At 40.6% G+C, this 16194-nt stretch overlaps 1 protein-coding gene across 3 annotated transcripts in view; it reads right to left on the bottom strand.

Moving 5' to 3' along the window:
* tanc1b (tetratricopeptide repeat, ankyrin repeat and coiled-coil containing 1b) overlaps positions 1 to 16194 on the bottom strand; it is a 242488-nt gene that overhangs the window by 86630 nt on the left and 139664 nt on the right. For all 3 annotated transcript variants that reach the window (XM_057852771.1, XM_057852772.1, XM_057852773.1), the window contains 3 exons: positions 4104 to 4226; positions 3670 to 3951; positions 3421 to 3575 (listed from right to left, as the gene is read on the bottom strand). In XM_057852771.1, coding sequence (XP_057708754.1) covers positions 3421 to 3575; positions 3670 to 3951; positions 4104 to 4226 — 560 coding nt within the window. The remainder of the gene's footprint in view (positions 1 to 3420; positions 3576 to 3669; positions 3952 to 4103; positions 4227 to 16194) is intronic.

Below are 16194 nucleotides of genomic sequence, written 5' to 3'. Positions count from 1 at the left end.
GATCTGACAAACACACAGCTCCTGATTAAGAAACTGAAATGTGCTTAATCATCTCAAATAACTCCCCCAAAAATCCCAGGTGGACCCCTGATTCGGAGTAGGCCAAGGAAAGAGGTAGAACTGCCTGGTAAAGAGAGCTGCCTGGGGGGGAGCATAACACTGTCCTAATTACAATCGAACCTGGAGGAGCTGACACACTTTTCAGGGTCAGCGGTTGGGGGGTGATCAGGTGACCTGTTCTGCTACTGGATAAATCTCAGTTGCATGTTGATTAGTCATGCAACCTTGGCAAGCTTCTGGAATAGGCTGTAATAGTTGCAAATTAGAAACCCCCACCCCTTATCTGGTAATGTATCTGAAGCTCAGCACTCAAAGCGAAAGAAAAAAAAAAAATTAACTAAACCAACAAAGCGACTGCTCATATCGCTAAACACTCAGTTTAGAATCAAATACGTTAAAATATGTCTAATACGATCCAGCACTACAATGGTGGTATCGGCGAGTACCAACAAATAAGGCGGCGATACCATTTACCGGTCCAGAATTATAACACTTGACCGCAGCCTTCTTTCTCCTGACACTCACTCCACTATGTGTTGTGTGATCACAAGTGATCACTTTGCATGTCAAGCAGCGACCGCTATTGACCTGCTCCAGACCAATGAGGGCGGGCCAATAGCTGCTCTTAACCAATGCCGGGGCAGCTTTTCATATGGAGGAAAAACAAACAAACTAGGAGAGGAAATGTCGGCGGTCTGGAAATATTTCAGCATATAATCTCCTCCGAGTACAATGGCTGCATGCAAGATTTGCGGCCTGAAAGTTTCGAGAGGTGGAGTTAAATCGGCCAGTTTGAATACCTCGAACCTGATAAAACATTTGAAGACGAAACATGTGAACGAACACAAAGAGTTTAAGGCTGCAGCAGGACTGCTATCCAGAGGAAGGGGGCTGGACCGGAGCAACAATCCCTGGTCAGTTCACTTCGTCTACTTTACTTTTATTATCTTTTACTGAAAGAAATGCCGCAGTAATTTGAGACCTGTTTCAAAAGTGCTGTAGAAGTAAGCAAAGTAAGTTAAGCTAAGTGTGTGTGTGTGTCAGAGAGAGAGTCGAACTCATTCATTGTTTGCATTTGTGCATAGCTATTGATGGAGTTGAGTTATGTTGCTGCTGGTGCACAAAGAGGGAGGGAATAGAGAGACAGGATGCTATGGTCAATTATTATTACTTAAAATTTCATAAAAGTTGGACTGTTTGATATTTGAGAGCCAAAACTCAGGGTTTAAAAAAGTTTATTCGTTCATTCATTGTATTTTTACTTTCTTACTGTTGGGCTAGTATTACACATGTTTTAATTTCACGAATTTAGCACTATTTTTGCCTTTGAGAGCCAAAGGTTTATTTAACTATTGTCACCCATACCAGGTATGCAATAAAAAGTTCTGGATTCACTTTGTAGGACTCTTTTTTTCTGTTTCACAAAGGTAAGCAGCAGCCTGACAAAGCCATGTTAGCAATGATTTCACATTCAAGTATGTAGCTCTTCATTTATATATATGTATATATTTAAAACAAAGTGTTATCTTTATGCTAACGGTATCGGGGCCGAGAAATGGTAACGGTGCAACACTAGTAAAAGGTATTACGGCATTTACGGCTGTCGGCGCTAATGAATCCGGTTGGGGGTGGGGCTTTACGCCAGTGAGTGAAAGCCGGGCCAGCGTTTATTCTGTATATCCTGTTAGCCTCGCTTTTTTTTTTTTCGTCCTCAGATAAAACTTTTTGTCTCTTGTTGCTCTGCCATCTTTTCAGAATTCGTGTGAAAGCGTTCAAATCAACTTCCGTCTTTATAATGAATGGGGAAAGGGGAAAGTGACGTATGCTGTAAAGCAGTCAGCACATTTGTGGGTTTTTTTGTGTGGCAGGGTTCCTGCCACACTCCTAAAAGTTAATTAGTACCCGTGAAAGCATGCAATACAGACCCCCTCAAGATATAAAAGAGGTGTTATTCAACTACTAGTAGTTGTCAGTCGACATATCATCACAAATGTTATGAAAATATTTTATAAAGGTTAAAAAGTTATCTAGTGTTGCTTTAAAAGAGTGCACTGGTGGGAGGAGATAGACTGGGCTTTTGGCTCAGTAGTCAGAACATTTGACTGCCAGCCGCAAAATGAGAAATGGAGTGCAATGATGTCACCACCATCAACAGGCCGGTTACAAACACATTCTTTTCACAGTCATTTGCTCTAAAACAACAATTAAAATGCAGTTATGATTACTGTAGTTTTTTAAACTTAACTTTTTTTTCTTTACAAGGTTTTCCTCTTTTTATAACGGTATGTCTTTCACCGTAAATATAACTTTTTCCACTCATTATTATCATTATTATTTTTAGGGCTGCAACTATTGATTATTTTAGTAGTCGATTAATCTATCAACTAGTTAGTCCGAATAATCGAGTAATGCGATTAGGAACATTTAATGCGTTGCAGAATAAATTTTCGGATATGTAAAACAAAGGCTTGCTAAGATTGCACTTTCAAAAGGGCATTAAGTGCAAAAACAAGATAAAATTTCTTCAAACTATGCAGAAAAACACTGACATTTCAAAATAAATTAAAATACTTGAGCTTAGCCTCAAACGGTTTCAAAAATAAATAAATAAATAAATGAGGATCTAAGTAAAACAAAAGAAATATTGGCTAACTTGCATCCCAAAAGTCCCCTAGCATAAATGCTATAAAATGCAAATATTTTTTTAAGCAATGCTCTGAACAAATTGTTCACATATTCCCACAAAAACGGCTGAATATACCAAATAAATAAATTACGAATGCATTAAAAAATATATATTAGCTCAAACAAAAACTTACCTTATGTTGGTCTTAACAGGGAGCAGCTGGATTCAGCCATGTTAAATGAGTTATGTCATATTCACTGCTGCCACTAAAGGGCAGTGTATCCACCCAAAACAAACGCCACTTTAATTAAACGAATACTCGAAGCAGCAACATTTGATTCGAAGCTTTTTTCTTGACTCGAATTAATCGATAAATCGTTGCAGCACTAATTATTCATATTGTTTAACCATGTATGGTCTTGTGCTCGTAAATCAATATAGCAATTTTTTACCAGCTATGGACGCAACATATGGTGCCAATACAGCCGAGAAGAGGATTGAGGACTGTATTTAGAATTGTATGCGGGAGGGCTTTAGTTACTGGCTTCTTATGACTAGATTGGGAGGTTCAAGGCAAAGCTATAGTTCCACAACATAAAAGCAGCTCACCATAACATCCTGTAGAACAGCACCTTATTCAGGCTCTAACAAATGATTCCAACAACCCCACCCCCGTTTGTACCTTGAACCCATTGACCTCCACCTCCCAGTCATTGTACTTAAGGAAGATGTACCTTTGCAGCCAGCCGTTTGACAGCCTCCTCCCTGCGGCGCTGCATTTCAGGGGTTCCCGGACAGCTATTTGTCCTCAATGTATTCGTAGCACTCGAGGGGGGTGTGGGCTGTGGGGGCTGGCTGAGAGGAAGTTCTGAACTTGGCCCCGCACCACCTAGATGAAACAAATGGTTCTCTTGATTCATGCTTTTGTTTTGACGACAATTATCACTGAATTTTTTCACAATCATTAAAATGTTATTTCTTACTTTTAGGAGAGGCACTAGGACTGTTGGATGCAATCTGTCGCATGCGTCCGCCATGGCAGCTCAGCGCGACCAGCCGAGAGATAATGGCCGTCTTCCCATAACCCACGCTGCCTACTATAACGGCGCCGTGGCTCTCCGCGGACTCGCTGTCCTTCAAGACGTCTTCCAGCTTCTGGAAGAGCCAATCTCGGCCCACGAACACAGAATCCATGGTGATGCTGGGCACCTCGAACAACAGCGGCTTGAGCATGATGTCCACCGGTTTGTAGGGAGAGAAACGACCTGGGGAAAAGGTCAGCAAAAAATAGGACATCGCATTGAGAACATTCAGCTTTCCATTACCCAGAGAGGTTTAACGTTGAAATTGAGTTCCAATCCAGGCTCGGTTTATCTCACCAGATTGCATGTACAGTAATAACACAAACTGCAGTCACCTTTAGAGTCCTGAGGTGGCCTTCCCCCCGTATTGTGCCAGGGGAGGCGAATGGATGTCCGTAGCGGTGTGTTACGCTGTTCATCGAGATAGCTCAGGTCTTCCAGCTTTGTTGAGCTGGTTGCTATCGATACAGAAACAGGGAAAAAAGACGGAGTGAAGAAAACACTCGGGTGCATCTTGATTTTTGTTTGTCGTAATTCTAAAGCGCAAAGTAGCCAGAGTGTGGTTTTATAGCACATTTGGTGTCTCACTGTAGAGATAAGGATACCTTTGTGGCTTTCTTGCAAGAACATGGACAGATACATTTACAGTGAGGCAGAATGCACTTGAACATATCCCCGAGGCAAACTAAAACTTTCATCAACATCAGTCCCGACAATTGGAAGCTATTTAAATGTAATTTTCAGGTGTCTTCTGACGCCACTTTTATAATTTCGTACTCAGTGAAATAAGACTTGCAATGGGGGAAAACATTCCCAGAAAACAGTTTAATAGAAAGCAGCATTGAGTATTTGATTTATTTAGAGGAAAGAATCATTATAAATAGATCAGCATGATGCATTTATGAACATGACAATACATTTCAAGCAGTGTCCATTTCCTGGCCTTTCATCCATTCCTGTTGTTTTTAATTTTAATGCAAATGCTACCGGTTAAACCCACTGCAAACAACATGTTCTCCACGTGAAGAGTCAAAAAGATGTGCCTCTCTCAAGCAACATGAAAAAGCTTTCGAAGAAAACATATTCCAGATGATGTCAAAATCAAGCTAAAAGGTCCTAGATGTTCCTCTCTGAGACTTGGGTGACAGAAGCTTTGGGGCATGAAACAAAGAAACAAAAGACCTGAATCCCAAGACAATGTGAATGATTAAAGCTACAGAAAGAATAATGAAAGACTAGCAACATTGGCTCATAGATTAGCATTCTTGGCAAGCGAAACAATGTACCGTAACTTTTTGGTTTTACTTGTATAAAGTAGTGTTCTTTACTTTGATTCATTTTGATCTTGGAACTGATATTGTGTTCATTTGGACTTGGTTTTACAGCGTTAAAGAACTGCAAACGGTGTCTGAATTTCAATCAGCAGAGGAAGCACCATCTAGAAATGTCTCACTTGTTTATCGAGCTTAAGAACAGACAGTAAGACACTGGCCAGTTAGGGATTGCAGCTTTCCTAAACTCCTAAATCTTGACACAAAATGAAGAAATTTGAGCCTTTAGAGATTGAGAGCGCGTATTTTTGGAAAACAGTAATACCTGTGAATGCGTGAAGCTGAGCTTCATCAATCTTTAGCTCAAGTATGAGGCAGATGGTAAGGTGGTAAGCGCTCAAGGGCAGGTAGGGTGCTGACTGACAGAAAGACTGAGCAACTACGGTAAAATCTATTAAAAAATAAGTCTGCCTAGCAACACTAACCCGTGCTGAATCCAAAACACCAAAGCCAGCTCAGAAAATAGTATGAACAGTACTGTGGTAGGTCTTTACATAGCATAACCTTAGTGTTAACCTAATTAAGGTCACGTTACCGCAGCTGACCTCATACAACCTTCCTGCTGTTCTACCCATGTAATGTGCATTAAGTTTAGACTCTGCTAAAATAGTTGTTCCAAAGCTGCAAATTTGACTCTGGCCTTATATTCGTTCGTCTGCATGATGGATGGTTAAGATCCTAATCCCTCTCTTCCTGTGTGCACGTGTTTGTGGATCTGGTTTTGGATAGCAAAAGCCTTCTGCTGTATGTGGTGATTTTATCTGCTGCAAATATTCTTACAGTTCCTGTTTTTTATGTTACACAACATTATCCTGTCTAAATTGCTGAATGTACAAACCTAAACATCTGCTATCTCATTTTTGGGCTGTGTTTAAAGAATCAGAAAAAGAATCTTGTTTATCGGCCAAGTATGTGAAAAGACATAAGGAATTTGCACATTGTGATGAAGTTAATTATTTTCTTTAATGTACTGATAAACATTAGACTCATATATTTTAGTTTATTTTAGTACACACAACTGAAATAGTTCAAGCCTTTTTTTGTTTTAATATTGATGATTTTGGCAATAAAGTCAAGAAAAACCAAAAAATCCCTATCTAAAAAAATTAGCATATTTCATCCGACCAATACAAAAAAAGTGCTTTTAATACAAAAAAAGTCAACCTTCAATTAGTTATATCAGTATCACTCAATACTTGGTGGAGAATCCTTTTGCAGAAATTACTGCTTCAATATGGCGTGGCATGGAGGAAATCAGCCTGTGGCACTGTTGAGGTGTTACAGAGGCCCAGGATGCTTCGATAGCTGCCTTAAGCTCATCCACAGTGTTGGGTCTGGTGTCTTTCAACTTCCTCTTCACAATATTCCACAAATTCTCTATGGGGTTCAGGTCAGGAGAGTTGGCAAGCCAATTGAGCATAGTAATGCCATGGTCAGTAAACCATTTCCCAGTGGTTTGGGCACTGTGAGCAGGTGCCAGGTCATGTTGAAAAATGAAATCTTCATCTCAATAAAGCTTTTCAGCAGATGGAAGCATGAGGTGCTCCAAAATCTCCTGATGGCAAGCTGCATTGACCTGACCCTGCCCTTGATAAAACCCAGTAGACCAACACCACCAGCTGACATGGAACCCCAGACCATCACTGACTGTGCGTACTTGACAGTGGACTTCAGGCATTTTGGCATTTCCTTTTCCCCAGTCTTCCTCCAAACTGTGGCACCTTGATTTCCGCATGACATGCAAAATTTGCTTTCATCTGAAAAATGTACTTTGGACCACTGAGCAACAGTCCAGTGCTGCTTCTCTGTAGCCTAGGTCAGATGCTTCTGCCGCCGTTCCACACATGCATGTGCAGGGTGGCTCTGGATGTTTCTACTCCAGACTCAGTCCACTGTTTCTGCAGGTCCCCCAGGGTCTGGAATGGGCCCTTATCCACAATATTTCTCAGGGTGCGGTCACCTGTTCTGGTTGTGCAGCGTTTCCTGCCACACTTTTTCCTTCCCGCAGACTTCCCACTGAGGTGCCTTGATACAGCACTCTGGGAACAGCCTATTCGCTTAGAAATTTCTTTCTGAGTCTTAGCCTCTTGCTTGTGGATGTCAATGATGGCCTTCTGGACAGCAGTCAGGTCGGCAGTCTTGCCCATGATTGCGGTTTTGAGTAATGAACCAGGCTTGACATTTTTAAAAGCCTCAGAAATCTTTGGCAGGGGTTTTCAGTTAATTCAATGATTCAGATGGTTAGGTCAGTAGCTTCTTTAGAGTACCTTTTCATGATATGCTAATTTTTTTAGAAAGGGATTTTTGGTTTTCCTTGACTTTTTTGCCAAAATCATCAATATTAAAACAATAAATGACTTAAAATACTTCAGCTGTGTGTAATGAATCTAAAATATATGAAAGTCTAATGTTTATCAGTACATTACAGAAAATAATGAACTTTATCGCAATATGCTAATTTTTTTAGAAGGACCAGTATATCTAAATCCTGGTATTCCTTGAGAATTAAAAGAGTTTGCTGTCATCAGAAGGCACACAGGACTATTGGTTCAGTAGTCAGCATGCTTGACTGAGGGGCGAGGGCACAGGTTCAAAACCCGGCGAAAGGGGGGTGTCACTGACATCAGACCGGTTACACATACATACTTTTAGAGCTGAAACGCTTACTCGAATCACTCGATTAACTCAAGTTTAAAAATTGAGTGCGGAATTACATTCGCCTCGAGGAATTGTTTAAATTTGCCGGCTCTAGGCATCACATTTTGCCTGGACTAATTTTAATGCGGCACAACGCGCTGACGTCACGTATGTACCAGAAGAAAACAGCGTCGGCGGATATATTTGATTTCAACCATGCACGGATATAGAGATAACAACAAAGAAGCTGACGAAAGCCAAGAGAAATGCACCAAGAATAAGCAGAAAATGTCAAAGAGTGGGAGCATTTCAAGCTGGAGGCCAAGGCGAACACTGTTTCATGTATTCACTGTAAAGGCCGAGTTATGCTTCTGCGGCAGACCTACGCCGTCAAGGCATACCCGATTTACGACCCTACGCCGAAGCCTGACCTCCACAGAATTCTGACTGGGCGTCACGTCAATGCGTGGTGACGTGACGCAAATGGACTGTAATTGGTCCGCTCAGGCTGTTGTTTCCGGTTCAGCGCGAGATCACCGCCATTTTCAAACATTGTTGTGCTACACGCAAAAATGGACCAAGCCGACAAGAGTATCATCGAAGAGGTCCGCAAGTACGACAACCTCTACAATGTCTCGTCAAGACATTATAAAGATTGCCAAATGGCAAGCAATTTGTGGAAGGAGATTGCTGAAAATACGGGGCTGGAGGTCAGCGATTGCATAAAAAAATGAACAACCTCCGAGACAAGTATGTGTGTTTTTGGAAGCAAATGGCCACACGAAGCAGTGACATAGTCAGCCAAAAACTGCCAGCTTTTTATCACTTTATGTAGTATTTTTGGTTGGTGCACTTTATTATTTATTGTATACATATGTTTGCTGAGAGTCATGTGTGACTTATTTACATTTTACACTTCAAGTATATGAAGAACAAAGCACAGGTTTGGTGTCAAAAGAGTTGTTTTGATGTTTAATTTTCAACTAGACAGTTCACATACTTGATACATCGTTACTGATTGAGAGTGCCTCGGTGCTTTTATGATAACGTGTTTACCATCAAGGCTTCCAACGCAGTTTGGGAAGTTCCATAGCCGCCAGAAATCTGCTATAGCTTCCCACTGGCTGGTTGTACCACACGGCAAAGAAATCGGAAAAAACGCTGGACAACGCAGCTTGCTGGCTTCTACCCGATGCTAGAATTCGTAAACTGCCAGTGTCTGTGCGGCATCAACAGTCGGACAGACCACATCCGCAACCTTTTTCTGCGTCGCCTACGCCTCAGCATTTGTATTGTAAGAGCCCTGGATGGGGGAAAGAAGTAAAGGAGTCGATGATGGCTTTCCCCACTTTATTGTGGCACCAATAAAATAAACAAATAACAAAATAGCGGTCTGCCGCAACATGCAACCGCTAATGTTCGCTTTCTCCTGTTCTTTCCACTCGCTTCCCGCTAAGTCACCGCTCCCCAGTCTAAACGCCTCTTAAAGGACCCGCGCTTAGTTACGGACATTACAGTATGATCAACATTTGTTGTGCAATGTTGATGAGCGGCAGAGCCACATTCAAGCGTTCCATCTCCGTTGGCATTGTTGTGTAACCAGAAGAAACCGTACAAACACAACGCCACAACCCATTTGGTGGCTTGGTGGTGAATAACAGAGCAACGCGTTCCCTTGCCACAGAACTATCGAATGTTCATTGATGGCGTAGGGTCTACATTGTCGCTACGCCGTCACCGCAACGCAGCATAACTCAGGCTTAAGACAGCGCTTCCATAACACTAGCCCCGGCCGGCCCCGGCTACCCGCAGCCCTGCTGACGCTTCCGTACTCCCGACGGGACCCTGCCCGCCTATCCCCCGCTCCACCGAAGGCCCCACGGAGGAACGATACTCAGGACAAGGTAAAATTAAGTTAACCTAGCGCTATTAAATAAGATTACCGTTACAGTACCTTGCTAATGTAATGTTAGCCCTTCGGAGGGATGGGTTTCTATTAATTAGGACTACTGTCGATGCGTGGCAAACATGTCTTTAATACAGGCTATAGTTAATCGGTAAAAACACAATGGTCTGGAGTGATGAGGGTGTACAATATAAACATAATAAAGCTAACTGTCAATTTTAGCTCGATAGTCATTGATTGATAAAACACCAAGAAGCACTGGTGCCTAATGTGCTCCAATACAGCAAGTATCATACATTTATTTTGAACACTGCAAAAACTCAAAATCCTATCAGGACTTACAATTTAGACTTAGCCTTAAAACTTAGCTAGAACTTAAAAATAGCAAGTGGAAATGGAAACTGCAATTGAAACGTGGGAAAAACTTCTAAGTGATGTGTGTTATCAAGTGTAATGACATTTTAAGTTAAGAAATGTTTTTTTTAATTTTTTTTAAATAAGATCTTACGTTTTTTTGAGTGAAATTTGTTGGCTATTTTCAACATTGTACAAAAAAAGAAATGTTTTATCTGATTACTCAATTAATCAATGAAATTTTCAGTAGAATACTCGATTACTAAACTATTCGCTAGCTGTAGCCCTACATACTTTTTACAGTCGTTAGCTAAAAAAATGTTAAAACGTAGGTCTTTTTAAGGCACTTTGTTGTTAATTTGACATTTAAGCTTTTCCTGGATTTTTTTATGGTACAACTCTGGCAGCCACCGCTGCTAGTATTTTACCGTATATTTAACAGATTTTATAACAGTTTTTTTTCCCAGTGTACTTTCCACTGCAACTCAGTTCAGATTTCTTTTCATAGCTTATTGGCTTGTCTGCCTTCTCCGCATACATCTTGTTGCCCGGTGTCTCCCATACCTCTACAACTTAGATTAAAACTTTATTCACAAGCTAGTACTGGGCAAATCATAAAATGCTGAGTGAACACTGTGTGTCTTTTTCTGCTTTCATCAGGGCCAGAGAAACATTGCAGAAGATTGAGTGATACAAAAAGTGAGGTTCTTGCGTGGAAAAAGCACAATTCTTTATAAATTCATCTCAACACTGACCCTCAATTTTTTTTTAGCTTTTTCCCCCCACACAAAAAGTTTATATTACTTTTAGCTCTTATACGAGTGTGGAGGGAAATCATTTCTAGCGAGCTGCAGAAATGTTGCGGATGACTGCTAAACAGCCCAATATTCTCTTCCTCAGCACATTGCACAGAACACACCACACTCCACATGTAAATCAAACCACAATCACACCAACGCCAGATACGTCATATTCAGAAAACAGTCTGTGTAATCATTGGGAATTTATTTTAAGAGAGTAAAAATGCCATTACAACTTCCAAATTAAGACATCAATACGCAAAACAAACCTGTGGGGGAACTACATGTCAAGCCAGTGATTCTTTGTGAGGATATTAATTTACATTAATATCTCAAGGTCTGTCTACCATTGGCTGTTCTTTGCCGAATAATGTGATTGCCATGGTGACACGTGTTCAGTGCTGTTGAAGGGCAGAATCAAAAACAGCAAGAGCTCTACTTTATCAGAGCTAGTTGAGCGAGGGCCTTTCGCAAACACTCAACTACTCTCTTTATCAATCAATGGTTCTGTCCAACTGATAAAAACTAGTCAATGAAAAATCAGAATGAAAGAGAACAATGTCATCAAGGCCCTCTTGGTTAGTTTGCCATTCATATTCGAACAAATGAAATCCAGAGCAAGTAGAAACTTACGCCAGAAGCAGAAGTGGTGGAAATTTAAGGAAAACCTCCCTGTTTTTCCCAGCATTTAGTTGGCCTGTTCGCAAGTAGGGTGCAGCTCCTTAGCTAAGTCTCTAGAGAGGGCTCCTGGTGGATGAGCTCACTGAGGCCACAAAAGCAATTGCTGTGCCCCAGTGCTCCCATGCAGGCACACTGACAGCATTCAGCTGCTGAGTGGAAGGCTCGGCTGCCCTCACTCCCTCACTCGCAGTCGCTAAATGAATGCAACGTTTTACAGAAGAGTGTCACCATGCCTGCCCTCTCCACCAATATGGACGTATGGTGCTTGTGAATAATGTTCCGCAGGCGTGAAAGAAGGCTGCGGCAGATTTTGACATAATCTGCGGGATGCACTGATGGAAAAACCGAGAACTAGGGTTTCCAGTGTTTCAGCTCGAAATGAACAGCAAGTGTGGAATTAATCAATGGTCTTGGCTGAAGTCGGGCGAGGGTTTAGTGAGAGGCTTATGAAAGAAGAGACTGGGGCACAATTAAAAGGAGAAACATGTTAACGGTACAGGGTGCAAAGCCATACAACTATGTGTTGTCAATACTGGCTATTGGAGAAGCTTCCCTAGGGATTAAAGCAGAAAAAAATACTTTTACATGATAATTTTCGGACTATAAGCGCTACTTTTTTCCCTCATTTTGAATCCTGCGGTTTATAGTCCAGTGCGGCTTATTTGATGATTTATTTGGGTTAATAGGTAACACTTTATTTGACAGCGGCATCATAAGACTGTCATAAGAACGTCATAATTATGACATGACACTATCATGGGCATTACTGAATGCTTATGACAGATGTCAATATGTGTCATGTGGCATATTATGTCACTAACTCCATATATGTCCAGCTCAGATCTTTTACGTCCATTCAAAAGTGAGATCATTTGCTGGATGACACTAACCGACATCTATTATAAGCATTCAATAATGCTTATGACAGTGTCATGTAATAATTATGACAGTATTATGGCACCACTATCCAAGAAAATGTTACCAAATACATTAGCTAGCAATTAATGAAACAACTGGAACAGTAACTGAAGAAATAATTAGCACAGAACATGAATTTTGATTGTTATTTACATCTGTAGTGCCGCGATGCATCCTAGGAGGAATGTTGGATGACAACAGTGTTGACACCAGGTGGCAGCAGAGGTTGACTGTCTCCCCCAAGGGAGCAGTGATGGCCAAATGAAGATTTTTGAAACAATAAGACTTTGCAGCCAATTGGTTCAAAGCTTCATGGTGGTTCATTTGGTTTCATGACAGTCTTTTAATGCCTTTGTCAAATAAAGTGTTACCAGTTAATCTCTTTTGGTGTAAATATCCCATAATACAATGAGGACAACTGCGGTTTATAGTCCAGTGCGGCTTATCTATGAACAAATGCCGTTTTCATGTCAAATTTGGTGGCTGGCGGCTTATAGTCAGGTGCGCCTTATAGTCCAGAAATTACGGGTACTTAAAATCATAAGATTTTTTCCTTATTTCTTTTTAATCCGCAGAATGATCTTCCTCATTAGGCACGATTCTTTACAGCTGCCAAAATTCCATCTCCTCTATTGCGTTTTAAGTATTTTTTTTTTATGCATTCCGGCCTGTCTACAGGATATCAGCAAGTAAGACGCCAGGTGCTCAGGCACACAAGGTAACATTTTTCTTTTCCATCTACTTTGGGACTCGAATATTAATGATAGAGCAGTTTTTTTGACGAGATTCAAAGAAGACTCAAAGACAATAAATTAACAACTAACCTCCGCCTGCTGATGAATAATTACTGTCTGCACTCAATGCGGTCGTCGTTCAATTTGGAGTTCTACTCAATTCTATTCATCGATCTGTCTTCAATACTGCTGATTCATGTTATTCCACTTCAACCATAGACTGGATGCCAGAAAATTGCAGGCCACATACAAAAACAACATCTTTGGACCCGTTAGCATTTAATGGTACCAACGTGGATACATTTTGGAATATGAGAGGGAGATGAGTACCTGGATAAGCTACTTAAAAATCAAATCACTGAAAATTTGAGGCAGAGCAGCTTCCCATAGGCTGCCATTAGGGTGGCTATTAGGGTTGCAGAAGTGTGACAGAAAACTTGATTGCAATTTGATTTGCGATTTTTACATATACAGTGGGGCAAATAAGTATTTAGTCAACCACCAACTGTGCAAGTTCTCCGACTTGGAAAGATTAGAGAGGCTTTTAATGGTCAACATAGGTAACCCTCAACCATGAGAGACAGAATGTGGGAAAAAAAACAAAATCACATTGTTTGATTTTTAAAGAATTTCTTTCCAAATTAGTGTGGAAAATAAGTATTTGGTCACCTATAAACAAGCAAGATTTCTGGATTTCAAAGAGGTCTAACTTCTTCTAACGAATCTCCACTCGTTCCCTGTATTAATGGCACCTGTTTTAACTCATTATTGGTATAAAAAACACCTGTCAACAAACCTCAGTCAGTCACACACCAAACTCCACTATGGTCAAGACCAAAGAGCTGTCGAACGACACCAGACACAAAACTGGAGACCTGCACCAGGCTGGGAAGACTGAATCTGCAATAGGTGAAATGCTTGGCGTAAAGAAATCAATTGTGGGAGCAATTATTAGAAAATGGAAGACCTACAAGACCACTGATAATCTCCCTCAATCTGGGACTCCATGCAAGATCTCACCTCGTGGTGTCAAAATGATAACAAGAATGGTGAGCAAAAATCCCAGAACCACACGGGGGGACCAAGTGAATGCCTACAGAGAGCTGGGACCACAGTAACAAAGGCTATTATCAGTAACACAATGCACCGCCAGGGACTCAAATCCTGCACTGCTAGACGTGTCCCCCTGCTGAAGCCAGTACACGTCCAGGCCCGTCTGCGGTTCACTAGAGAGCATTTAGATGATCCAGAAGAGGACTGGGAGAATGTGTTATCGTCAGATGAAACCAAAATAGAACTTTTTGGTAGAAACACAGGTTCTCGTGTTTGGAGGAGAAAGAATACTGAATTGCATCCGAAGAACACCATACCCACTGTGAAGCATGTGGGTGGAAACATCCTGCTTTGGGGCTATTTTTCTGCAAAGGGATCAGGACGACTCATCTGTGTAAAGGAAAGAATGAGTGGGGCCATGTATCGAGAGATTTTGAGTGAAAATCTCCTTTCATCCTCCTCCTCTAGAGGAGATCTGCATGGAGGAATGGGCCAAAATACCAGCAACAGTGTGTGAAAAGCTTGTGAAGAGTTACAGAAAACGTTTGGCCTCCGTATTTGCCAACAACATAACAAAGTATTGAGATGAACTTTTGGTATTGACCTAATACTTATTTTCCACCATGATTTGCAAATAAATTCTTTAAAAATCAAACTGTGATTTTTAGAGATTTTTTCTCCACATTCTGTCTCTCATGGTTGAGGTTTACCCATGTTGACAATTACAGGCCTCTTTAATATTTTCAAGTGGGAGAACTTGCACAATTAGTGGTTGACTAAATACTTATTTGCCCCACTGTGTAGGGCGGAAAACTCAGACAAGGCTAAAAAGGCAGTTTCTGCCCTTGCACCCTCTTTAGAATAAACTGCTGTATATTAAGCCAAAAGAACTGTTGTGTTTGATAGAACAATGTGTCTATATACTGCCATAGGAGTTTCATGGCGCATTAAGCCCCCAAATATTTTTTAATTCGTCCGTTTTACCCTGGAGACCCCGTTTACAGACACGCGCAACCGCTCATTTCAACCCAGCCATTAAAATATTGTAAGTAATTGTATTTATTATTCAAAATGTCTATCTTTTTGGCTTAGAATCATTAATTGATGTCTAATATTTAGTTAAAAAAAGGACTTTATAAAATTATTTACTCGCATAAACTTTCAAACAAATTAGGTGACAAATAACGAACAATTAATGACAATTAATGAACGATACTGTAAAAACAAAACAAAAAACTTACATCACATCATTGTCGTGCTGTGTTTTAACCCATTTTATCTCATTTTTGTTCAGGGACATTTTAAAACATCTAAACCAGGTGTCATTGGTAGCACCTTTAAGTTCAATAATAAAATCGTATTACTGTTTTTTTGGTCAGTATTGTGAATTTAAATCGCCTTTTTTCTATTGTTTACAAAGTCTTGACTTTCAACCACTACACTAAGAAATGTAAGACCAATGTGCTAAATGGAGGGTCTAACTGGAAAATAAGCATCTAAGTTGAAGTGAAGTTAAGTTTATGAAACTGTATAATAAACCCTGTCTCTACATTAATTTCATTTCTTTGTTTTTAATCTTTTTACATTGATATTTTATCTAGTTTTTTCCTCACTATTGGATCAATAAAATCTCAGCAATGTTTTGTATTTTTGTGATATGTACAGAAGGTAGCTGAGAGACAGTTATTAAACCACAGAGTACAGTCAATTGGAATTAACTAAGCTCTACTGTGACAGTAGTTGGTTGACAATGCGCTCCTTTCGGAGCCTGGCAAAGTGACATACAGACACAAAGAATTCTCAGAGAAAGGACATTTCATCAGATGTCACTGTGACCTTTGTTGGAAAGCTGGAGTTTTGTTTGGGCAGTCTTTTCGGGAAACTACTTATAGAGCTCCGTGTCTCAGTCAATCCATGAAGCCCATGACAACGGTAATCCATCAAAAGACACTTACGATAAAGGATTCTGTCTTTAAACAAGGTGACACTGTTTGAAATGACGCCATTCATGG

This window comes from Corythoichthys intestinalis, chromosome 12 (genome assembly GCF_030265065.1).
Source record: "Corythoichthys intestinalis isolate RoL2023-P3 chromosome 12, ASM3026506v1, whole genome shotgun sequence".
Lineage (NCBI taxonomy): Eukaryota > Metazoa > Chordata > Actinopteri > Syngnathiformes > Syngnathidae > Corythoichthys > Corythoichthys intestinalis.
The sequence above is the reverse complement of the archived record's forward strand: the minus strand, read 5'-3'. Positions and strand labels throughout refer to the sequence as shown.